This window comes from Poecilia latipinna, unplaced genomic scaffold, assembly GCF_001443285.1.
Source record: "Poecilia latipinna isolate Pla-1442-1.1 unplaced genomic scaffold, P_latipinna-1.0 Scaffold98, whole genome shotgun sequence".
Classification (NCBI taxonomy): Eukaryota; Metazoa; Chordata; class Actinopteri; order Cyprinodontiformes; family Poeciliidae; genus Poecilia; species Poecilia latipinna.
In genome coordinates, this window is record NW_015112714.1 from 282,796 (window position 1) to 309,334 (window position 26,539).

General features: G+C 41.3%; 1 protein-coding gene across 1 annotated transcript in view; it reads left to right on the forward strand.

The window, feature by feature from the left end:
- The first annotated feature begins 2,757 nt into the window (after window positions 1-2,757).
- abcc6a (ATP-binding cassette, sub-family C (CFTR/MRP), member 6a) overlaps window positions 2,758-26,539 on the forward strand; it is a 31,163-nt gene continuing 7,381 nt past the window's right edge. Inside the window, exons 1-13 of the mRNA XM_015026378.1 lie at window positions 2,758-3,921; window positions 8,474-8,650; window positions 9,366-9,491; window positions 13,946-14,083; window positions 18,460-18,582; window positions 19,699-19,760; window positions 19,907-20,038; window positions 21,462-21,668; window positions 23,289-23,466; window positions 23,667-23,828; window positions 23,937-24,029; window positions 24,650-24,853; window positions 26,390-26,536. Of these exons, the coding sequence (XP_014881864.1) occupies window positions 3,880-3,921; window positions 8,474-8,650; window positions 9,366-9,491; window positions 13,946-14,083; window positions 18,460-18,582; window positions 19,699-19,760; window positions 19,907-20,038; window positions 21,462-21,668; window positions 23,289-23,466; window positions 23,667-23,828; window positions 23,937-24,029; window positions 24,650-24,853; window positions 26,390-26,536 (1,791 nt within the window). The 5' untranslated portion in view covers window positions 2,758-3,879. The remainder of the gene's footprint in view (window positions 3,922-8,473; window positions 8,651-9,365; window positions 9,492-13,945; window positions 14,084-18,459; window positions 18,583-19,698; window positions 19,761-19,906; window positions 20,039-21,461; window positions 21,669-23,288; window positions 23,467-23,666; window positions 23,829-23,936; window positions 24,030-24,649; window positions 24,854-26,389; window positions 26,537-26,539) is intronic.

The following is a 26,539-nucleotide window of genomic DNA, read 5'->3' on the forward strand; positions in this document are numbered from 1 at the left end:
CTGCAACACTGTGGGAGACATAATAATAGCTGGATAGACTGTTCATACCTTATTTATTTAAGTTTCTGTCAAAGATGCACTGATGCATTTTTGCCCGAACCTTCACACGTTTGCAGGACGCACTTTGGTCATTTACTGCGCCTTGTGAAAGCAATAACAACCTTTGTCACTTTGCAACTGTGAACTGCAGTACGTTCAAATGGGATTTTATGTGAAATGCTGACATAAAGTAACGCATGTGCAGGAGAATGACACGTGATTTTCAGAATGTTTTTTGCAATAAAAATCCAAAATTGGATTCACCTTAACTCTGAAACACCCAAGTTAAATCTAGCTTAACCAACTTTGCTCAGAAGTGACAGAATCGGGAAACAGTGTGTAATTTAATTGTAGAATGAATGCAGCTGTTCTGTGAACGGCCCAGATGTTTGTGGAAGAGTTAGCTAACAAACAACTCTGCTATGTCAAGATAATCATTTTTAGCTGCGCACTTTAAAAACCTGGCATTATGTAAGAGCGGCACAAAGAAAGCTATTGTTGAACGAAAGCCATGATAAGTTCAGTTTGCAGTTTGGCACAAGCCGTGTAGACACAGCAAATATTTAGAAAAGGGGGTTCTGGTCTGGTGAATCCAAAACAGCAAGGGACTGTAACCTAGATTTTTTTTTTTTTTTACTGCTTTCATAGAACACCGCACTTCTTTTCCTTTATTTACCTTGAAATGTCACTTTAAGACAAAAGCACGAAGTTACATCTAAATCCTGGCTTCTGTTGTGTAACTTCTTCCATTTTATTACAGGAGTTAGTTGAATTACTGTGCTGGAGGCACTAGCTAGCCCGGAGCAGAAACATGAAGTGATGTATCCTTTTTTTTTCTTTTTAAAAAAAAAAAAAAAAAGAATAATAATCCCATATTTGCACATGGCGAGACACCAGGCCCCAGCGGTGGTCTGCCTCCTTGCCAAGCTTTCCATGTTTCTTCTCTGCGGTGATGATGATGATGCTGGTGGTGGTGTCAGTCCCAGTCCAGACTCTGTCATATTTTCCTGCACAGCTGAAGTTTTCCCCGACTCCTAACAAGACTCACCAGCATCTCTCCATGTGGTGATGTATTTCTGCAGACAACAAAGAGCTTTGAGGACAGTCCCTCATGTTTTATGTCTTTTCTAAGGAGTGACTATAATTAAGGGGGCATTTTTTCATGTATTTTTATTTTATTTTATTTTTTTTAGATAAAATTACTCTCTTGTTATTAATTTTCCAAGAAGTAATTTCAGTTTGCGCCGCCAAAATTCCATATTTCCCAGATTTTCCAACAGGAACATAGACTTTTAAAACTTATTGTCCAATTGAACTAGATGTCTTGACGAAATGCCATGGAATGACTTCATGTTTTCCACTTACAGTGCAGGTTCTAGTCTAACAGGATGACTAATTAACCAAATGCAGTCTGTTTCTCACAGTATCAGCAAGTTATGCAATGCCTGGAAATGCATGTGATGCTTTGCATCACTGAGGAGACGCAACATACTCCGCTCAGTATAAATCCTGAAACTTAATGTAATATCAGAAGTTACTTGTACATTAGTTGATTTATTGCAGATCCATTCAATAAATTAGGGTATTAGTGAAAAAACATAATACATTTGAGTAACTAAGTTCACTGAGTGAAACATTATATAGATTAATTACACAAAGACTGATGTTTTCAACCTTTTATTTCAGTTACCTATGATGATTTTCTGCTTACAGTTGATGAAAACGTGACGTTTAAGATCAGAATATTAAGCCAGGCTGCTGAAAGGACAGTGCACCTGAACGCCAACAGACTTGCATGCACAAGTAGAGCGTTGCGGCTTTCCCTGTGATTCTGCTGCGTTTGATTCCCATATATATTTATAACAATTTATTAGAAATTGCTTTGGGTTTATTTCAAAGGCACTGGACACAGATATGGGAAAGAAAGGCAAAAAAGAAAAGAAAAGAGTGGAAGAAAGATGGGGAATAAAGCTGAATGGGAGATAGAAACAGAAGAGAGGAAGACAGATTGAGACAATACGAGACAACATCTTAATCTTGGTAGGTTTGCACTTTATTTGCTTTTTTATTTAGCTCAGACAAGTTGCGTCATAGCTGCGTGACTCAACTGGAACCACCGCTGCCTCGCAGTAAGAAGGTTCAAAGTTTGAATCCCGGCCTGAGGTCTTTCTGCATGGAGTTTGAATGTTCTCATTGTGCATTGGGTTCTCTCCAGGTACTCCGGCTTGCCCTCACAGTTCAAGTTTCCATCTTTTTAATGAGTGCTAGTTGGTTACTCTAAGCTGCTCTAGGTGTGAATGTGCACGGCTGTTTGTCTTGTGTGTCTCTATGTTTTCCTGAAAGGGTAAGCAGAGAGTCTCCGACTCCATGGTCCCCAGACGTCACTCTCCTGCATGTCTTAGATCAGGGGAGCTCAAGTCCAGTGCTCAAGAGCTACCGTCCTGCCTGCTCCAACACACCTGGATCAAATGAAAGGCTGGATGGTAGCTCTCGAGGACCGGACTTGAGCAACCCCCGTGTTAGACGATTCCCATTCCAGCGCAGGTGATTGAAATGACTGCATTACCTCCTTTGCATGCCTGCTGTTGCTGCAGACGCCTGTTAATCACCCATTCATTTAAGCCAGATGGGAGGCAGGAGGGAAACACCTAAAACATGCAGGACAGCGGACCCTGAGGACCAGGGCTGGGACAATGTATGGACGGTTGAACTGAGCAGTGCTGGGTGAAAGGCCCTCACAGAACATTTGAGTTTATTCTCAGATTAAGTTTCACACAGCTGGACCCTTTTTACTAATTAGTTGACCCCTGAAGGTAATCGATTCCACCGGACTTCCTATGTGTGTTTCAGGGCAGAAGGGAACTGAACGAACACACTTCATAATTATGTTTCACTTAGAGTTGGTCTGTTGCAGAGCGTTCCGTTAAAAATATAGTGACGTTTCTCAATGTAATCCGACGAACTGCGGAAATGTCTAAGGTGCATTTTGTAAGGCAATAATCTTATTTCTCTTTTTCTGAAGAGACAGAGAAAAACATGTCCTCAGATACTTAAACTATGTGCCATAAATGACAAATTTCTTGACTTGCTATTATCTCGGATTTATGTGAAGAACAAATCCTATAAGCACGGCGTTTATTGGAGTGTGTCTCGTCTCAGTTTAAAGGGTATTTCTGTGTTCAACCAGACACTTTGTGGCCAGACAACTGGTCTGTTTGGGATGTGGGGAAAGTGGGCGAGAGAAGGACCGAGAAAGGAGGTGAGGGGGCAGAGAGTCAAAATGGGAGGAGTGAGTCTGGGTGTGGGACTGTCATCCCATTGAGGGAAGTGGTGTTTTGATCAAAATCCAGTAAATGTGGGAGAGCAGAGAGGGGTGTGAGTAAGCGATTGAGTGAGTGAGTAAGTGTGAGAGAGAGAGAAATATTTCCACCCACCCAGCAAGGAGACTCACTCATAAGCAGCAGCCAGGCTGACTGGGAGTCAGAAAGACACCGGATCTCTGGGCAGCAGCAGTTACAGTCAGGGTGGCAGGGAGAAAAGTGTTTCATTCAGACAGAAGATGTTTTATTAAAGGAAAGCTGAAGCACACACTAAGAAACACAGAGGCTCGACACTCACTGTGCTTCCACTAGAAAAAGAGAGCAATAAGAGATCAGAATTAAACTATTTCAGACACACACACACACACATATACATATATATATATATATTGATATACTGGTGGTGGTGCAAAGAGAGAAAGAGAGAGTGTGAGAGTGTGTGCAAAGTTTGCTGAGTGGAGAGAAGGCCTGATCGACCCAAACGAGCAGAGCGCCGGTGGTGGAAGGAACCAGCGAGTGGATGGACGCCTTTTGCAGACTGAGTGGCCTGGACCCTCTGTGGGTGAGTTTATGATGCGTTTCCTGACCCTGGAGTCACATTTCCTCACCGGGTGTTTTTCCTGCCTCGAAAGTCTTAGAGTTAAACCATATGCAGCTCGGTTAATCGCTTCTTTCTGAATTTCTGTCACATTTACGTAGCGTTGCTTTGAAATATTTTTGTTTCTGAGACTGAATAACGGGAAGAATTTTTGGGATTAAAACCTTGGATTGTTTTTCTGATCGTGCATCATCTTCAAGATTTAAATGATTGCTTCCATCTGTATCATTCATTTTTTTTTATTATTATTAGCTGTCTGCTTACCAGAAAAGCTTCAGAAAACGGCAATAACTGTCATAGCAACACTGATAATGATGAATCTTGTACAGCATAGAAGAAATTTCAATACAAGGTCTTGCAAAGCTCATCTGCGTAAAATGAAAAATTACCAAAGCATTCTCAGGTTGTTGCATGTGTGAATGGGAGCAAGACAGATTATCCATAATCTGCCTTGGAGGTGTGTTACCCGTCATTCTGCACTCAGATTCGGTTCATTGAAATGCAGAATAATGAGAACTCAAATAGTCTAAGCTGTCTGGGTTAGAAAATGATTTTTTTTTTAAGTCTCATTTATTAGCAAACCTCCACATTCTGGATCTTAGCTAAAAATAAAATAGCAGAATAGCTGTGAGCCAGCTGGAAATGAAAGCACTCACTCCCAACATGCCCCCTCCTCCCACCCTCCTCTATCCCCTTTTATTTTGTTCTGGATCTCATTACAGCTAATGCTTTTGTCTCTGCTCCTGCAAAACATCAAAACGGTGGTCATCATGCTTTGCGGAGAAAGTAAGCGTAAACTGTGTTTCATCATGTGCACGCCACTTTTGCATGAAACTTCAAAAACACGCTGACGTTACATCTGTGACAGTGTGCTGGATGGTGTAACACGCTTTTTTTTGTTGTTGATTTTTTGTGCTATGTTTGCCGCACACAGTACTTTGCGTCACGAACCGAGTCAACCTTTTTACATGCTTTTAAAATACTTTCAAAGTTCCTGCTCACACACTTCACAAGTGAGCCGAGCTAAAAGAACTTTTTTCAGCAATAGGTAAACATGCCTGGAAAGAGGTTGAATGCCATTTAGTTTGGTCTGTTGCAAAGCATGCAACACATGTGGAAAACATAACATCATTTATCTGCAAATAGAGAGAGTGAGAGCTCAGTCTCTGTCACTGCATCACATAAAAATAATACTAACATAAACATGTTTTTAAAGTTGAAATCGTAGCCTCAGTTGATGTAAGTTTACCTGCAGGGTGGTGGAGGGCAAAATGTTCTTTGCTGTTAATTTATCAGCTAAAAAAAACCAGATTTTCCACTGGAGGAGCTAAAGTAATTGAAAGGAATTCAAAAGAAAAATTTTGAGCCAAGATTTGTGGATTTTTATTTTCTCCATGCTCATCTATAACAAACACACATTGGTCTTGCCAGTGTGTCGGTATTTGGATGAGCTTGCTAGAGTGACGGTGCTAACATGGCTAACGTTGCCAATGTTATAGATGGATGTTACAAAATTATAGTTTCACAAGGAAGGTCGTCATGCAGAAACTAGTAATACTGATGCCACTTTTCTGTCCAATGTTACACCTTCTTGCAGATACTTAGCTGGCTAAGACTAGCTCGATTGCTAAACAGCACAGTCAATCCTCTTTCCAGGAAAAAGACCAATGGTCATAACCTTTCAAACAGCAACATTTAACCTTTCGTCAGCGTTATTCATACTTTTGAGCTTCTCCCCCCAGGTAGTACAAGATTTATGAATTGAGTAGCTGGGAGGGCGAAATGAGGGCGAAATGAGGCCAATTTTCGACGTGTAGAGACTTCTGGGTGTTTGAATCTCTCTGAATAACTTAAACAGCAGATTGAAGGATTTTTACCGTATTTTTCGGACTATAAGCCACTACTTCTTTCCCATGCTTTGAACCATGCGGTTTACAGCCCGGTGCGGCTTATAAATGTACTTTTCCAGTTTTTGAAAAATGGTTTGTGGGTGTGGCTTATAGTAAGGTGCGCTCTGTAGTCCGGAAAATACGGTACTTTTCAGTGTATCAATGTGTGACATTGCCTTCTAAATGCTGAAAGTACCTAACAGTCTCAACAATAAGTGCTACAGCAAAGTATGTGTTCTAGTGCTACTGTGAGCTGCCGTCCATCTCACCTTGCCTTCTAGATATTTAATATAACTAGAAAGTCTCAAGAATGACCTTTTAGACTCATGTGGAATTTTGAGTGAGAAAAAAACAACACAACTAAATATGCCAACACTACTTGTACTTTCTGTCCAACCATCCAGCATGGTCAGGTCACATGCTCAATCACAGGAAATCACACTGGTCTTTCTTATCAAAGCTGTAATGACGTTACTCGAACTGACGTCTCGCGTTGACGTTGGATTCAATTTGATTTCGTGCTTCGCCTGAGATGAACAACCCGACTATTTTTGCTGACACTACTAACGTCTGGTTTTGTCAACAACTGACGTGGTTTCACAAGCAAATCTGACTGGGCAAACAAATCCACTTCTCTGGAAAACGTGCAGGTCTTATTCAACAAAACGTAACATTTTCTATGCATCAAAAAAAAAAAATCACAATGCCTTTTAAATGTTGAGAACAACTAAAAAGTTCACGGGCTGTGCCTTTAAGCTGCTTTCTGGTTTTTGTCAAAGTGTTGCCACCTTTTGTCTCACATGGTTGCAAGTTGACGACACACAAGTTGCGCAGGTCTTTCTCGTCAAAAACCTAACAGCGTTCCAAGAATCAACGTGTCACGTTGTATTTTAGGTGTTGAGAATAATTTGAAATCCTTCTGAAAAACATTTTTTAGAAAATGAACGAGTACACATCGCAAACTGATTTTCGAAACATCACAGTGAAACGTCACCCATTTTCTTTGACGTGTCAAAAATAGCAATGGGCTATAAATGCAAAACACATAAAGAATTGGAACTGAACTCAGACAATATGGATTTGACCTTCTACATTGTCTGAACTGAAAGCCTAAATTCTTAGAGTGTGCTAATTTAAAAAAAATAAAAACTTTAGTCCAGTAAGATATGTAAATATTGATGTTCTCCCTCTTTACTCAACCTGACCTCCTGTAATTTGAATCACAGGAAAGGCAATGCTGACCTAAGAGTTGACAGAAAGGTTGACATTTATTAACTTAACGGGTCTTTCTTTTTTTGACACATCACTCGCCTGATGCAGTTTTTATAGGCAAAGACACTGGAAATCCTTGTGGATTTCACCAATCTTCTGCCTCTAAGGGTTTCAAAATGGTGAATTTATAAAAAAAAAATATTATGAATTCAGCACTTTTGCAGTGGCACAGAAGATGTGTCTCTGCTCTCCACTTTCACATCACTGTGTTTGTCTAGTAAAAATAGACGCCTTGCAGTAGCTCCTGGCATCCGCAAGTTTTCAGAAACCACTTCGGCAAAGGGTGAGAAACGGGACGAGGATTGAGCAAAATGCAGAAGAAAGTGCTTGGATTGAGTTGTGGCAGGTTGGACTTTTTCGTAAAAGGGCTTTGAACATCTACTTGTCACTAACCACAGGAGTCATAAGGGTCTGTGAAACTAGCCTCCCACTCATTTAGATTCATCACTCGAAAGGATTCGGGCGGTCCTTTCAAGGGCTCACCTATGTGTGTACGTGCAAAACGGTCTGCTCAACTGCAAAAACTTTAATGAGCTGAGATTTGAAGATTTACAAATGTGCTCGGTGTGTGTAGTCCTTTGGGGCAGATCCTGCTTTCAGATCTTGTGGTTTCAGAAACAAGAAGCAGAGGATTTACCAATTGTTGGTAAATCCTCAAACGTGCTGCAAGGAACAAAAGCCTGACTCACCTGCCCTTGTTCACTGTGGGAGGAGGGTTGTTACATAATAGTCACACAGCTGCCACCAATTGTGGCTACTCCGCTTCATCCTAGTTGGGAGTCTACCAGCGGGACTAGACTCCACTGCCATGCTCAGAGCCTTAAACCGCTTCCTGTGGTGACTCCGCAGGGCAGTCTCGTTAGCACAGCCAGACACCCTGCCCCTCATTAGGCAAGTGAAGTGATAAACAAGGGAAGCAAGACAACAACAAGCCACTTATCCCACCATGTTGTTTTAAACAAAGACATCGCAACCTAGTTCTGCCACTCTCTGCTTGTATCTTTTATGGCAGTTTTACACCGGATTTTCCTACTTTGTTGACCGACCAGACCGAAATGTCAGAACACTCCCCAAACTGATTTGGATCCCTGTAAAAAAAAGAAATAGCTGTTTTGTTTTTTTTGTTTGTTTGTTTTGCTAGCCAAGATCGCCAGGATTCAGCACATATTTCTGGTTCCTACTTGGCTTACTTGCGATGCACAAGCTGCATTAAAGTCTAGAACATTTGCACTGTGGCTAATTTGCACAGAAAGTTTGTGAATTGTAAAAAGTAATGGCTAAATCTGGGTCTTTTCCCTTGACCAAACTCATTGCAATTCTTTGTCTCCCCCCCACCCCTCCTCTCATTGTTTCAGGACTGGAACCGCACCTGGTACACAGCTAACCCCGACCTCACTCAGTGTTTCCAGAACACAGTGCTGGTGTGGGTCCCCTGCGTCTATCTGTGGTTGTTGGTTCCTTTCTACTGTGTTCATCTCTACTGCCATGACCGCGGACGGATCCAGATGTCCTGCCTCTGCAGTGCCAAGATGGTGAGATTCCAGCCACTCATCTTTTGATCCCACTTAATCCCCTCCAGGTCAAAGGGGCCTGGAGGGACGGCTGTTTATCTTCAGAGGTCAACGGTTGAGAGCCAGGCCGCCGGTCCTTCACAGGGCAAACAAGTAGTCGCACAGGACAAGGCAACCATACCGGCAGACCTTTACACCCAGAAGTTTGTTTCACTGTGAAGAGTGTGCATGAGACATCTATCCACCCATTTTCTACACTTGCTTAATCTGTCCAGGACTGCAAAGAGACCAGTGCCTATATCCAGCAGTCAGTGAGTGAGATAGGCATTTACAAACCAACTCACAGAAAAACTGGACACACAACCACACATTAAGCAAAGGCAACTCAGACAGATCAGCTAACCTGACATTCATGTTTTTGGAAGGCTAGTCGACCTGCTGGAACATGTAAAAAACACACAGATGCAAACTTAAGACCCATCTTGCTGCAGGGCAGTGGTGCTAAGAATTTCACCCCTGTGCTGATCCTGCATGAACCGTTACTATACCAGCTTAATCCTTGCATGGTTGTGTGGAAGTGGAGGGGCTGGTGCTTACCTTCAGAGGTTAATGGACAGGTTGTTTTTTCTCACAGGTCCACCTAAAAGAAACAAAAAGACAAACATGCGTTCACAGATTCACTCTTAGTGGCAATTAACCTGTTTTTTTTCTTTTCGTTTTGTTTTTTTTTCCTCAGGTGTTGGGTTTCCTGCTGGCCTCATTCGGTTTTGTTGAGTTCTTCTACATTCTGCTGGAGAGGAGCCAAGACATCCAGCACCACATGGTCTTCCTACTAAGCCCCATCATGCGTAGCATGACAGTGGTAAGTTGTGTGTCTTTTTTTTTTTTTTTTACACACGTATCACCATTGTCCATTTTCGGACCAAATTGCTATTATATTTTTTATAGAGCCATGAAAAGAGACCTCACATCTGAGCTTTCCTTTTGAAAGACGAAAAGCTCCTCCTGCAGAGCTGTGCTTGACATATCTTACTTCTCACTCTTACTGAGTTTCTGTGAGCAACAGAGAACTTTTGGGAATATTTGACTTCGCATCCTGCCGGTTCACATCGCGTTGCAAAGACATGAAAGAATACACACAGAGCAAACACGGTGTGTTCACCGGGCACTTGGTTGCAAACATGCCTAACCAGGTATGGACTTAAGATGTCACAGACTATGTAAATACAGCAGTGACCTGTAAACACTACACATTTTGGATAATCAATCATCAGAGCGCAGAGTACAAAATGTCATGACATCTGTTCCAGACTGATAAGGGGTCAGCGTAAAGTACGTATGTGCAAAGTTTCCAGTAGAAAGGTTTTTCCAGTGCATGAAAAACCTTTCTAAATGCGTTGCCAGAAACAAACCATGTGTCACAAGGAAGAACACACAGTGGGAAACCAGATATTTTTGATATTATGAGAGAAAATGCAGCTAAAACAAACAGGATAGGCACTTTTACTTGCAGGACATCAGTCTGAAGCAGAAGGAATTGAATTTCTCATATATTGCAGCTCAAGCGTACAATCATAAAGGTACATCGAGATAAAGTTCATGCTATAATTGTATTTAATGAAGATGAACTTGCTTTCCTGTCATTGGGTCTTCCTCCAATTGTTTGGTTTGTCTTACAAACAAAACAAACAAAAAAAAAAACACAAAACCACCAAATATAAAGTTTAAGATATACAATTGTAGTCTGTGTTGACCCTAATTACACAGACGGCTTTAGTCTTTTTATAGCTTACAGGTGTACAGTCGCACAGGAGGCACTGAGCGCCATTGTTCTGCCCTGAACTGTATTTAAGGTGTAATGTGGTTCATTTTTACCGCCTCGGCAGAAAGAAAAACAATAGTTTTTTCTCCAAATATGAACGCTTTCCTGGCCACGCTCCCAAAATCCATTATAGGCATTACGGCATCTGAAAAAAGTTCAGACAGGTCAGGTATTCAGATGTGCAGTGCCTTGCAAAAGTGTTTTGACTTAAAAAAAAAAAAAACTAAAAAAATGTTTGGAATGTTGCAACAAACTTCAATGTATTTTGTTGTGATTTAGTGTGGAAGACCAAAAGAAAGATATGCATGATTTTAAAGTGGAGGAAAATTATTCATGGTTTTAATTTATTTTGATAAATATTTCATATGAAAAGTACAGTCTGCATGCATTTGTATTTAGAGCTGATTACAGAACTAAATTCTCTGTAATTATTGCTGATAATCTTTTTGGCCACTGACTAACATTTCTGGAAAAATAGATCAATCTCCATCAGAATCTTCCAAGTCAGGTTGGATGACGTGGCTGAAAAATGCATCGTGGTATAAACGTTTCAGATCATATCGATATCGATGATTATTGTTTATCTTTTTTTTTTTTTACCTATTTGAAATAAAGAACAGGAGAAAAAAGGGCTTAAATTAACACTTTTATTAAAACTAAACCTAAAAAGAGGACAACACAACTAAACAAAAACAGAAAGATGAAAAAGTAAGAAAATCGCCATCGCAAAGGTTTCACTCAGACTTCAAATATTCACGTTCCTTTATTCCTTTCAATCATTCTGTGTTTTAATGTCCCATTAATCTGCGTCATATTATTTAGTACTCTGTTTACTATTAGGTGATTTCTAAAGGGACTAAACTGAACTGTATTTTATTTATTAGAGTAAATGGGGTCAGATACAAGCACACAGGTTTACAAAGACATTGTCTTTGCACTAACCTGGACTGGTCGAACTAACACACATCAGTAAAATAAATCAAACCAAGGATCAACGGAACAAGATGCGAAAGAAGCTGAAGGGACGCGCACGCTTTTGGAGGGGACTGGAGCTGTGAAAAGAAAAAAAAGAAGTATTTACGCTCAACAGATGTTGTTTATCTTCTACGTCTGTACATCCTGAAAGAGACTGCCACGGCCTGTGTGACCTGCATCAGGGTGGCATGAGGGCTGGCTGGGACACACAATATTTATAGGAAATAAGGGCTAGTATGCAATCAGAGAAAGGTTCTAGTTGCAGTTGTTTCTCAAAACGTGGATCTTACTCATTTCCAGCAGTTGTAAAATTACACTTAACCTGTATGTGTAGGCAAAATGAGGGAGGAGTGGTGCAGCCTCACTTGGGTGGCATGACAAGTTAGAATGTTGTTTATGCTTTGGCAGGAGTGGATGCAAAAGCTACAGAACGGCAACAGGCCGCGCTGAACGGCTGCAAAGAGTCCAGAGAGAGCAGCAGAGCTTCGCTCACAAAGCTCTCTCGCTCTCTCTCTCTCTCTGCAGACTCACACAGGTCCCGCTCAGTCTCCCTCTCTTAAGGTCAGACGGTTTTACTGACCTGTGGTCTTTTCAGACGACTGAGTAAACACCGACACGTGTTTGGACAAAAATACACTGAGACGGCTCTTGTATTTAGGGATGCGCCCCAAAAAAAGATCTTCTATTTCATGGATATAATTAGTCGCAGCAGGAGGCTAAAGAACAGACAGCCGCGATATCCTGTATAAAAAAAAAAAATAAAAAAAAAAGAGTCTCTCACCAATAGTTCCCTTCACTTACCAAATTTGTCTTTATTAAAAGACAGAGTTTTCTTCACGGTGCTTAAGATAGCATCTTGCTCCCTACATACAGGAGATGAAACAGACCAACTCTGTTTCTTGCCCTTTTTTTTTGTTTGTTTAAAGTATAACCGCGGTTAAGTTACTACAAATGAGAAATAGACACATCATCAGCTAAAATCAGTAACTCAATGACGCAAAGCCTGTGTTCCTCGCTATTGCACAACACACTTCCCGTTTAATTAGAAGACGGGGTTTTGCTTCAGACCTTAGCGATCGCGCTAGCTCCACCCTTTGTTGTTGTTGTACAAACAAACAGAGACGATCTCTGCAGCAGCAGGGGAGTCGGAGCACGAGGCTAAAAGCAGAAAGCAGCTTGTTGCTAGGTTATGCAAGGGAGCTGTAGGCAGCCATGTTGTCTCAGGGCCTTAGAAAAATAAGTTTCCAGCTCAACTGGTTACTTAATCTAACGTATGATTCCAAATCTGATAGGCTAACAAGCTGCCGCTAGCTCTAGCCAATTCCTCCTTTTTAAGCTATCAGGGGAAGCCTGGCAAGGCATTTTATTCAGAATATTTTAAACTGTAAAAAGAGAATGTCTGAAGATGTATGTGGTTTGTTGAAATTTTAAATCCCTGCTGTTGTAGCTGAGAAATTAAACCGCCGCTATGTAAATCAGATTTAGCACTAAGCCAAATGAGAATGACTGCTGATATTTCCTTGTTCATGTGAACATGAACAGGTATCAGCGTTGACACAAATTCTGATGTTGAGCCTATGAATTAATTAATAATGCACATTTCTTGCAAGTGCATAAAACATATTAAACATGCCAAATATATGTGAGTCACTGGTCCAGTCGCAGTCCTCCACAGGGCCGGCGGTGAGCTGCCATTTTTAGACGTCTTTGTTCCAACACAGCTGACTCAAATGGTCCAACTACAGCAGGTCAAAGTTCTGCTGAGGTTTGCCAAAGAACCAGCTGACAGGACGAGTACGTGGAGAATATATACAAAAAAAATTGTTATGCTGTTCATATCGCCATGCTAACCTTCACCGCTGTCCTTTACCATAGTTGAAGCTGACAAAAATGACAGTTTCCTCAACTAGTTTATAATGAGACAGAGCGGCGGCTCGTCCATAAGTTAGCGACAGAGCACTCATTTCAAAACTCTTCCCGCACTGCGTGATTTCTGGAGGAACAACATGACGACTCACTCAGCTAACCGCTCTGTAGGGAGGGGCAGATTATAGCCGTTCCCAGGAAAATGCATGATTCCGTCAATGGTGCACACACGGTGGTGTCCAAGAACTAAATCGGTTTTTTGGTATTTTGGAAAAAAAAAGAAAAAAAAACATTGAGGTGAAGAATGTTTTTCGTTTGTTTATGATTCCACAGAAAAATGTGTGCGAGGCAGGCGGCATACCAGGCATGTGTGAATGTCAGCCAAATCACTTTCAGACTGCAGAAAGGGAATTCCCAGAGACCTAGGTTTTTTTTTTTTTAAGAAAACAACCATCATACATATGCAAAATAAATCTAAATATGTTCCCCTTCCAAAAAGGAGCCACTACAAAAGTACCTGATCAGAGTACAGCTTAGAGATGAGTCTACCTAAACCCAATATTGCATAATGTGCAACTAGTTGCAACAACTCCATTCCCAGACTCTCTCTGTGGATAATTCAGATCTTGTTTCCTTTCTGTGTCTTCCTGCAGATTCTGGCCTTATGCATCATCCAGTTGGAAAGAATAAGAGGCTGTCGCTCCTCCGTTTTCCTCTTCTTGTTCTGGGTCTTGTCTGTTGTTTGTTCTCTGGTGCCTCTCAGAGCAAAGATCCAGCTGGCCATAGACGAGGTAGGTAGAAAGACCCCGCTGTTTGTTCTTTCTAACTAAGGATGGGCGATTGGGTCGCTCGCTTTGCTTCCCTATGTAATATTTTTACAAGTCGGAATCTAGTTCTAATCTACCAAACTTAACATGTAAAATTTATAATAGCAGTAAAATGGACTCAATTCAAACAAACTTCAGTTAAATATGTACAATTTATAGCAACGTGACTTTTAATCCTAAGCTGGGGCTATATGAAGACACCAAAATATATGATTTCAATACTTAAAAATACAAGCCAGAAGAGATAAAAAGAGCATCCTTAATTGGAAATGACCTACTTTGGATTTGCTTGTGTGTCCAGTTTGAACCCTGTGAACTAGCGGTGTCAAAACAAAGAGCTACAATATCTAATCAGGTCTATTCTTACCAAAAGTCTAGACACAAGACTCCAGCAGCACAGTGTGCGATATACCCTGTGTCAGCAAAGAGTTTCTATTTCTTGCCTGAGTTTTAACCAAGGTAAGCTAAAGTTAACACAAAGTGTTGGAGGATGACACTGCCAATTCTGGTCAAGGCTGTGAGTGTTTAAGTGCTCCCTTTCTTCCTGTGTCTCCTGTCAGACATTGCAATCATTGTTGTATGGAGAGGTTAGCGCGCGTGTGCATGCACACACACGCACACAGCCGTGATGCAGTAGCATTTGCATTTCTATAAAAACACGCATCTATATTTCTGTTTTATCGTCCTCAGCGTGACATTCCCACACTGCTAAGGGGGGGAAAGTAATGATGGCCCTGGGATAAATGCTGGTGAGACATGGCAGCCCAGGGTCAGACCAGAGAAACGTCAGCGCTGTGTTTATGGGGCTGCACCGCTGTAAACACAGCCAGATGAAAATGTATGCATTCACACATAATACAAAGCCATTTGCAGCTTAGATGCAGACATTTTCATTTTGCGCAACCACAGACGTGAACATAGTGGACGTATACCGGCACCTCCTATATTCTTAGCCTCCAAGTTCTAGGTTTGACAGGCCTCTTTTACCGCTATAGTAACAACAACAGCTGCTGAATTTAAAACACTGAAATGAAACATTTTAGTCTTTAAAGACTGTGATTAAATATAATGCGGCAGATGCCTAGAAGATTATGGACATTTGAATGTCAGCAGTCTAAACGAGCCTTGGAAAAAGTATTAACTCCCTTCAGTCTTTTTACAAATTACAGATGCTAATAAAAGTTTATAATTAGGGATTTAAGTGATATATCAACTAAAGTTGCATGTAATTTGTAAGGTGGAAGGAAGCAGATGAATGGCTTTCAATTTTTCTGTGGAATGCAACTATATTATCTCACAGTTAAAAAAAATAACATCAACAGCACAGTTGTGTGCTTAATTATTATATTATCAATCAAATCAAAACAGTTTTTATCTGTATTCTGCCAAATAACATCAACATAAAAACACTGATGTAATTTGGGTTCAATGTTATTTATTCTTAAAACGTGAATGCAGGCACTACGATTAATATTTTAACATTTTGTTAATGCCAGAGGGTATTTTACCAATACGCTTTGGCACGGCCGGCCCCTTAAGGATATTTACGTCCCAAAATGAAATGGGTTTGACACCCCTGACATAAAGAACCAGACATTTAATACTGGTCCTTTATGTACAGTATTAAATATCTGGACATAAAGGACCACTTTTACTTTACATTGCTGTAAAGTAAAAGTGGGGCTCTATGGATGGATGGTAAGCAGTCAGTATCTTACCAGCAGAGGACAGCCTCGGTGAGTAGAATCAGAACAAAATCACTAAGCTCAGTGTTGATCCATGTTTTCTATTATAATCTTGGTTTAACTTTTTTTTTTTACTATAAGCCTATCAGACTTTAATTAAAACTTAAATGAAATTAAAAATTATAGCTGAAGCAAACTTTGGTGAATTTTGAAATTAAAGACGGGGTATTTTCACTACAATTGCGTTACAGTATGATAGTTCAAGGTATGATTTAGCTTTTCTTCTTTGATTTTGAACCGTTATCACATATCTCAAACTGCATCAGTTTAATATAATATCAAGCTATAAATTTTCACCTAAACGCAGTTTTTAACTTCTTTACATATAGATCTCTCTTGCTATTTCCGAATGGATTCTTATGCAAAGAAGAACAAGTTGAAGCACAGCTAGGCAGTTTTCTGACCTGTCAACATCGAAGCTTACATAATACCATATTTTTAACATTTACCACTAAAGCCCCTAATTCTTGTTATAACATTGATGCCTCTAGTTGACAGGGTTCATGTTTGTAGACCTTGGCCATTCTTAGCCACCTGACCTACATTTTTCCCACTCGCTGTCTGACCGAATCGGCTGTTTGTCACTGTGTGGCCAGATCCATTTGGCCCCTTTATATCTGCTTTCTGGGCATGGCACCATGCTTCTCAGCGAAAAAGAGTTTTACTGTTTGCAAGGGCTGCCACTTTGACACACACACACACACACACACACTGCTGCTCAACAGGCTGGCTGTGGCAACAGCATTTACCCAGCGGTAAACAATGCATGCTGCCAGAAGCCACAAATTCTGTATGTCAAGAATAACATACACATCCTGCTTTTTACAAAAGCCTCAGGGCGGTTAATATTAAAGCTGCTCCCATGATTGGAAGTGAGGGTGCTGGTTTGCAAAACCACAATTTCCCTATTTACAGATACAGGCCCTTTGTGTGACTGAGAGGCAGCTCCAGCTTTTGCTTCATTTATATAAAGTACACCAATAAAACTGTTGGGTTTTCACCCCGATGTTGCTTACAAGTCCAAATTAATCTTTATTGAGTCTGTGATCTTGGTATATAAACCTTCCACTGCTGTACGATGTGGAAGGCGAGCCAAAGCCATATGAGGAATTTGGTGGGGGGGGGGGGGTGTCAAAAATTTACACAAAATGGGACGTGCGATGAATTACCCCATATTCTACAGGATGTTCTCAATTTTCTTAAAGCTGAAAGTTGGAAAAAAAAAAACAGTCATCTAAGTACCATCTAACTGTATTAAAAATACGTTTTGTTTACGTTTGCTGTCATTAGCAGAGGAAGTAAAGCAACAGCGATATATATATATGGCAGCTCAAGTCCACTTTAACTTTACTCAAGCTGTAATAATAAACAAAATAATGTGAAAATATTAAGTAGAAATAAAATACAGGTGAAAAATTTATATTTTTTGTGTTGCTGGTGTTGGCACCAACGTAGCACAGCTAGCTGGAGCAGGAAGTTAGAAACTTTGTTTAAAACTTTAATGAGCCACTACTATAAAACTCATGGGCTTTCTTCTGATCTAGTTATTCCCTTTAGTCCGATGGCAGTCATTTAGCCAGATAATTACATCATTGAAGCTTTTCAGTATTTTATTATGTGTACGTTTGTGTTGGCAAAAGTGTTGCATTAAAATAGGTGACAACAAGTCACCAAGAGCAACAGTATTTTTTGGTGGGGTAGTGGGGAAGCCAAGAATTGTCATTGTTTGTTTTGTTTTTCAGAAATATGTTAATCCAGTTTAGATTCGATAAATCTAAGTATTTTTCACTCTGGAAAGAAGACGATTAATTGCAGCCCAGATTCCTCAAAAAGCTGTAAAATACATAAACTGCTTGTGAAGTTGCAGTGTTGTCACACATCAACCTTCATTCAGTGCAGTAGTTTCCAAATCAGCTTTGGAAAAGTCTACTTCAGATTTTGAACAAGAAGCTGGCCAGCTGCTGTTTTCTCACGGTGTTGACGACCCAGCCTTACGATAGCTCAAAGAAACGGGTGGCTCTGCTCTTCAGACTCTTCTGATGCCTGGTGTCTAACCAATCCATCCATCCTCCGCTGACCTCTGACATCAACAAGGCACTTTGGCCCACACAACTGCTGATCACTGGATATTTTCTCTTCTTTCAGCCTGTTTGTAAACCCAAAAGGTGGTTTGCAGTCCTGAAAATCCCAGTGAATCAGCAGTTTCTGGAACACCCAACCCAGCCCATCTGGCACCAATAACCATACCACATTCAAAGTCACTTAAATCTCCCTTTTCCCTCATTCCGGTCCTCTGTTTGGACTTAACCAAGTCAACTTCACCATGTTCAGATGCTTAATTGGATTCAGTTGCTGCCATGCGGCCGATTCCTTATTTGTGCCAAAAGGTCATTAAAGTGGCCAGTGAGTGCATGTGGACACCTTGGTGTGTTAGACTTTATTAAATAAAGTTAAATCTACATTTGCCACAATTTTCATTTCTGCAAGACTCCGTTCTTGAGTGGCACCAGATTAACTCAGCTAAATTTAAGAGTGACTAAACGCGTCATTCCCACAACTTAAAAGCATCTTCAGCTCCTGCGTTTTATTTTTCAGGGCATTGCTTCTGATATTGTACGGTACCTCGCCTTCTTCTCCTACTTCTCCATCCAACTGGCCCAGCTCTTCCTGTGCTGTTTTGCGGATCAGCCTCCACAAGGAAAACCCGTCTTGGAAAAGGTAGGCCGAAATGAGTGTATCCCCCTTCTGGTTATTACATCTATGATGACACAATACCCAGGAAGCAAAAACACCAAAGTAGCTATTTTGTGTTTTTTTTTTTTTTTACTTTTGTTGTCAAGACAGTTTTGCCTTTTGCAGGAAGTGATGTGGTCCGCCTCCCCCATCATTCCTCTTGCACTTAACAACTTCCTACAAGAGGAGCGTGAATGAGTGTATGCGTGTGTTTGACATGGAGCTCCTGCATACCTTTGTAACAACTCATAGGCTTTGTGAAATAACATCACGACTAGCTGTGTGGAGTTTGTGGCCGCACAACAGGAAAGCCATTACTTCAACACAGATCTCGCTGTGCCATCAAGCCATGATGGGCTAAAGTTTTCGACTCCTGGCAGCTGACAGATGAACGAAAATGAGCTCCTTATCAATCAAAGTGGCATGTGATGTTATATTTCCCTGGTGACGGAGTGTCAGAAGAGCTAGAAAAGTTCCTAACCCACTCCTGGCTGGCGGTGAGGAGCTGTGGGGTGCAAGAGTCAATGTCTGGCGTGGTGAGGTGGACACACCCAGTGGTGTGTCCTCCTCGTGTTTTTTCTCTTCCACCTCCTCTCTTTCCTGTGCTCTGGTTAGAGTTACTCACATGAAGACAGGAAGTCCGGAGATAAAAAAGTAAAAGTGTCATAACGAGGAGCGAAAACACCCGGGACGGGAAAGGGGGCGGGAGGGCAGGGAGGAGATGCCATGAAGTCTGTGTCAGAAAAAACACAATGTTTCTCCACGAAGTGTGTGTGTGTGTGTGCGTGCTGTGTTTGTTGGAAAGTTTGCTATGACATATTTCCGCTCCGTCTGCGTTAGACCTCAAAACGTCATCTTTCCCCCTATTTATTCTGCTCTCTGGGAGTTCACGGCCTCCGTTCCGCAGAGCGGACCACCTGAGTTTACCGGCTTGTTTACAGACATTGGCGTTCCCAAACACACCCCTCACAAGCAACAGCATTCAGCCGTCAGCCAGCTCTACCTCAGTGAGGCTGCGTGTGTTTCCCAAAAAAAAAACCTCTTGGTGGTGAGCACTTTCTGCAAAACCAACTATCAAGTCTGGTCTTTAATCTGTTGCAGAACCCTTGTCCCGTGGAAGATGCCTCTTTCCTGTCAAAGATCCTCTTCTGGTGGTTCACTGGGTAAGATGGTTCTTTGAAAACCTCTCATTTTTTTTTCCACGCATAATGACTCACGTATGGGCAGCAGTTTTTACTTGTTTACAATAATGTGTGTTTTGATGATGGACCTTGGTGTGTGAAGCATCTGCCTTGCCACCTCCCTTCAGGCTCGTCGTCAAAGGGTATCGCACTCCGCTGGAGGCAGAAGACCTGTGGACCCTGAGGAAGGAAGACACGTCGAAAAACATCATCTCCGAGCTGCAGCAGGACTGGACAGATGAATGCGCCAAGCTCCAAAAGTGAGAACTAGAAATTGACTGATAGAGACGATCGTAATGTGAGAGCAATTTCAATTCTCACCGACGTAAGCGCCGCATCTCGGATGACGAGAAATCTTTTGAAATATGAGATTTACATCCCTTTGGGACATTAAACATTAGTATTCACGTTTTACGTTTTGTACTGTTTTTAATTACACATTTCTCCGTATCTCGTTAGGAGTTTTAATGGGAACAGCCCACACGAGGAAATAATTAATGATTCGAAAGATTTTATTAGAAGCAAAAAGTCTGGAAAGTGTCACAAGATGTTTTTGTCCACATTAACAGACGGTATTTAGGTGAAGAAGCCAGGAGGCCCAAGGTCGTTCTGGAGATGCACAAAAAGCGCAATTATCGAAGGAAAAACATAAAAAAAAAATGTACTGGTTGCACATTGTAACTGTCAGTATCATGCTGTGAAGATTTGTGGTTTTTTTTAGTTGCTCAAGTCTAGTGTAGTGAGTAGTCAGTATCCTACCTGCACCGGAAAGTATGTAAAAAGCATGAATGTTTCCCAAAACTCTACATGAAAAGGATGTTATGCTTGTCCTCACACTTGGCATATAAAATCATAATAAATTGTACTAGAGTTTATTATTGCAATGTCAGAAAAGTGAACGAAAATCCAGGTCTGTGAGTTGTGTTGTGTCCTTGAGAAAAACATCTCCTGTGAAAAACAAGTCCCCTGTCAGACCCGACAAACTGAAACACGTCTGATCAGACGCAGATCATGATCTGCTCTAAATCTGAACTGGTCCTTACTTTGTCAGAGTTTATGAATCTTCTTAGCTACATTTAAAGTTTATGAATTTGGTTTGTTGCTTCTTTGCAAAAAAAAACTTGCCAAGCATCAGAGGAACACATGCTATAAGTCTTGTGGGAGCTTTTTTTTTTTTGGCGGAAAGGCTCAAACTATTGCCATAGGTCCACATTCAAAGATTCAGTTCAGGTTTATAATCTTGTTTTATATCCCCGCTGGCACGCTTCCAGCTGAGTTAATGAGCAGACATGTGGCTGCGCCTAAGTGTAAATCAGGATCTCTCAAGGACAAACATTTGGGTTTTAAAAAAAAAAAAAAAAAAAAAGACAGCAAAAGAGTCACTTGAGGACAAAGGTACTGCAGTGTCGTTACAAGAACCCTGAATCGTTTTTAAAGCTTGTTAACGTAATCCACGTCTTTGAACAGCCGTCGTTAAGCGTAATTATTATTTGCAAACCATACTTTCCACAGCTGTTGATGAATTACTTGGTTAATCAGTGATGGCAGGAAAAACTAACGTTTTATTGCTGTCTGTTTCAAGCAGCCAACACCGGCTTTGTGCATCTCTGACACTAATTTCTTGCCTGTAACTATTTTGTTTTTGGACCTTTTTTTTTTTTCTTTTTTCTCTCCCTCATGCAGGCAGCAGAAAGCCTTGGCGTCAGGCGCAGCTCTGGGCAGCCGGCTGCCAGACCAGGCTCAGCTCCTCAGGAAGCTGCAGAAGGAACAGAGCTCTGGCTTTTTCCTGCTGAGGACGCTGGCACGCAAGTTCGGCCCGTACTTCTTGACGGGCACCTTGTGCATCATATTTCACGATGCCTTCATGTTCGCCATCCCTCAGGTTTTGAGGTAAAAAAACAATTTCAAGAAATGAAATTTTTCATTTGATATTACTCGGGGACCGATCTGTGGTGCGCCACATGCCTCAAAGCAGCTGCTTTTAATTTTAACGACAAGCTACAAAAACTGCTGGGAATAGTTCATCTGAAGCTTTTAGTTTTCTTCAGTGCAAAACTTTGAAATCCATGTCTTGAAAGGTGCTGTATTAACAAAGTTTTAATTACTTTTTTTAAAAAAAGCAACAAGTTCAACTGCAAGAATTAGCTTTGTGCATGCAACTCTGTAAATGATGTGGACAGAGTTACTGCCTTTAACTTTGTGAATATAATTTAGAGCTCTATGTGCTGAAAGCTGCAACAAATTATGTCCAAACTTCAACATATTTCCTCTTCACTGAGATTTCAGTTTAGATGAGATCCTCATTCCAGTTCTGATATTTTAAACAAAAAGTCAGAATTTTACACAGAAAAAAAAAAAGCGCAGCAAAAGACGGTGTCTTCTTAAAAATGCCAGAAAACTTCTACTGTACCCAGCATCAGGCGCTGGGAGCTTTTCTACACATTCAATCTTTTGTTTCCCATCACATCCACTTGACCCAAATTTCTTGCAAGTAAAGATCAATCTTAATTTCCCAGCACACAGCTCTAATTAAGCCCAGAGTAGCATTTAGGACAATCAAGCCTTTCACATTTGTGATTGTACATAGACATCTGCGGTCTTTATGGAGTTATGTTGACTCCAACATCCAGGTCTGCACTTTACTTTGCGCAGCCATGTTTTGAACAGTTGGATTACAGCTGAGTCTGTAGATATGTTAGCTAAAGTTTGCTAAAAAAAAAAAATAACAATAAAACATGTCAGGATGATGTATTTTAAATCAGCTCTTAGAAGTGCAAATAAGGGTAACGCTGGTGACTTTGTAGAAAAAAAATGTAATAAAATAAAATCATTATTTTTTAATGCGAGTTTTTTTCCCCCCCTGAAAAAAAAAAAAAAAAAAGTTGGTGCAGTAAAATATTATTTTATTTCAAGACTTTTTGTGCATAATTACCGAGGGGGTTTCCATGATTTACAACTTCATCGATAAAACAAAACCAGGAGCTGGCAGCGGTGAAAACAGGTCACGACTGACCCACCACCAGCTGCCTCGCCGCCCCACCAATCAGACTGGAATGTTGTTGTTCATGCTGCGCGCCGAATCAGTGGAAGTGATAATTACGGTCGTGGAGCTGTGAGTGAGAGGAGCAGGCGAGACCACAGCCCTGAGAGCTCCAGTAAAGGAAGGACGAGGGTAGAGGAACGGAGAAAGGGCTCTAAATGGCAGAAATGCTGTCGGACCACAATAAGGGAGCCGCAGGCCAAGTGTGAGTGCAGCCCGGCCACAGCCTGAGCACCATTGTGCAACGCGAGCCGCTTCCAGCCGGCCAGTCAGCCAGAAGCCACAGCGGTGCTCAGTATCAAACTGAAAAGAGAAAGATGTTGACACAATACGAGCCTGTTTCTGTCTGCTTAGCTTTGTGTTTTCAGGAAAAAAAAAAAAAAAAAAAGAAGAAATATGTCTGTCACACCTCGTTTCTTAATGCTTTCAACAAAACAGTCAATTCACGTTTTGCTTCTCTTTGTCCTCAGTCTCCTTCTGGACTTCATGAGGGATGAAGACGCTCCTCTGTGGAAGGGCTACTTCTACGCCACCTTGATGTTCCTCCTCTCCTGCCTGCAGTCCCTTTTCAACCACCAGTACATGTACACCTGCTTCACGGTCGGCATGAGGGTGAAGACGGCAGTTATGGGCTTGGTTTACAGGAAGGTGAGTAACTCTGCATCATTTAGCCACTGCTTCTTGGCATAAACAGGAGATTTGTCTCGTTTCAGGCCGAGAACGGCTAAAGGTGTATGATTAAATGCTTTTACAAGGGTGACTGGTGTTGTGTAGTCTTTACAAGAGCATATAAAATGATACCGTTAACTGAAAGTGTTTGGCTGGAATGTCTCTTGCTGTCTATCCAGTCTCTGGTGATAAACAGCTCTGCCAGGAGGACCTGCACCGTGGGTGAGATAGTGAACCTGGTCTCTGCAGACACTCAGAAGCTCATGGACTTTGTGGTCTACTTCAACGCTGTCTGGCTGGCTCCTATCGAGATCGCTCTTTGTCTCTTCTTCCTCTGGCAGGTGTGTGTGGAAATGCGATGTTTTCTCAGTGGCTTCCATTCATACAATGTGTTGACAGCTTTTCTCTTTTTTTTCTTTTTCTTTTTTTTTTTTTCTTTTCTCCACCAGCATCTAGGCCCGTCTGCTTTGGCAGGAATCGCCACGGTCATTCTCATTTTCCCGCTCAATGGATTCATTGCAAAGAAAAGGAGCAAGCTCCAGGTAAAGCCAGGAATCCTTTCACAGTAGGTCAGACATCTGGCACATCCCATCACGAGGGAGGCGTGTGTGTGTGTGTGTGTGTGTGTGTGTGTGTGTGTGTGTGTGTGTGTGTGTGTGTGTGTGTGTGGAGGTGGTGGGGGGGGATGCCACAGCTGGTTTAGATAGTGGCTGAAGCGCTGCGTGGGTGTTTGGCCTGAGTGCTACATTCTCTCTTGTCCTTTTGATGTCTGGCTCATATAATGTGCTTGAAAAACAATGACAGGAAAGGGTGGGCAGTAGCAAGACATAATTTTTCATTTTCCTGGAAAAACAACAGAAGGCTTCTGTAAATTTAGATGCCGGTTTAATCGAAAATTTGTCTTGAGCACAGAGACCGCATTCCTGCCTCTTTGTTGTTCTCTCGTAATAAAAGAAAAATAACTAAAATGTTACAAGTAACAAATTCCGACTGAATTAGACAATTTCTGCGGCGTTCAGAGGAGACTACCGCTGCTGTTACGAGGGCAGACAAGCTTTTGTGCGCAAAGGAATGCGCTCGCTTCGCTTTGGTGTGGTATTTGTCAATTCACTGCTTTGGCTTTACGACGGGTAATAAAAGAGTTTTATCATCTGGTCAACAGGAGATCCAAATGAAGTTCATGGACGGCCGCATCAGACTGATGAACGAGATCCTGAACGGAATAAAGATCCTGAAGTTTTACGCCTGGGAGAAGGCGTTCCTGGAGCAGGTTCTGGGCTACAGGGAGAAAGAGCTCAAGGCCCTGAAAAAATCCCAGATTCTTTATTCCATCTCCATCGCCTCGTTCAACTCGTCCTCTTTCTTGGTGAGAAAACTAAAAGGGAAGGCCTGCTAATTCAGGCGTTAATGCGATGACGCTCGCAGGCTCGGTCAGCTCCACATCGATTGCACAAAGATTGCAACAGAACCGAGTCTGAGATTAAGCAGATTGTTCTCAGACTCCTTGGACAAATGAAAATTACATCTTTTGTGTGCTTTAACTCATATATTCTTAAGGGTAAACTATTGCTGAATGAGATTCAGTGCTGTGCAAAAGTCACGAGTCGTCATTCATCTTAACTTGCTTCTTAGTAGCGGGAGCTTCTTGTAATGAATGTGATCAACAGTTCTTTGTAAATTGTCGTTTTAACATTTGCTTTTAACTTTTTTTATTATTATTATTATTATTTTAGTGTTGCGCCTAACATTCCAATAAAACAACATATTTTTTGTCAAGACACTTGAAGCATGAAAAAAGCTCCCGGATGGAAATGATAACTTGGTGAAGAACTAATCAAATCAGATTTATTTTACACTTAATATGGCACAAAACCCCATATTTTCACTGAGCTAGTGAACAGTACACAAGCATCAGAGTTATAAAATTATGAAAAAGTATTTTGACGCCAACAAAGTGATCCCCAGCGTAGTATTAGTTATTATCGCGGCATGCAGAAGTCGATTCACTGAAGAACAATTTGCTTGGTTTGCGAGACACAACTGTATATTCAGTCATTACGCTGATGACACAGTTCTTTATTTTTGCAAACTACTTGTTCCACTACTTACTTTAAACATCTCTAAGACAAAAAGGACGTTATTTAATACGTTTGGAAACCTTGATAATGAAGGTGTACTGTACTGCGACCGGAAAATTTTCCACTTCTTAAAGATATCACATTTAAATACTATTAATCTGTCATTAGTCCATCTTCCATATCGTATTAAATGAACATTGTACAACATGTAGTCATAGTTATGGACAAGGTCTGGTTAAAAGAAACGAATGAAGGAGTCAAAGTCCAAAGAGTCAAAGAAAACAAAAGAGAAATGCCACTGGAAACTATGAGAAAGAAGTTGGATCCCGTCAGGAAAAAGCACAACGAAATTACAGATAAACAAAATGATCCCTGGGCATCTCGGCTAAAACAACTTTGTTGACAGCTGAGCAATTTCAACAAATATAAGTAAAACCTATTAAATTACTTTTAAACCCCTGTTCTCAAAAATCACGAGGTAATTACTCTGCAGCCCAAGATGAAAACACTCTGACTCCCTGCGCGTTATGCTTAAATGAACCTCTTTTGGCTTTTGGTTGCGCTCGTCCTCCCAGGCGTCTGAGAGCAGGAAAGCCTGGGAAAGCAGCGCAGTCAACAGGGCAGTAAATTCAGCAAGAAATGAAAGTTGACAAAAGCGCTGTCTGCGGTTTTAATCTCACCGTGGGACACAGTATGTTGACAATAAGGTGAAATTACATCGAGCCTCGGCTTATCCCCAAAGACGTCTGAAAGGTCATAATTCACGCAATTGTAAACATTTCAAAGATGTGTAGATAACAGTCTCTCCTGTTCTCTCTTCTAAGATCGCCTTTGCCATGTTTGGAGTCTACGTGATGCTGGACGACAGGAACGTCCTGGATGCACAGAAGGTCTTTGTCTCCATGGCGCTGATCAACATCTTGAAGACTCCGCTTAGCCAGCTCCCGTTTGCAATCAGCACAACCATGCAGGTG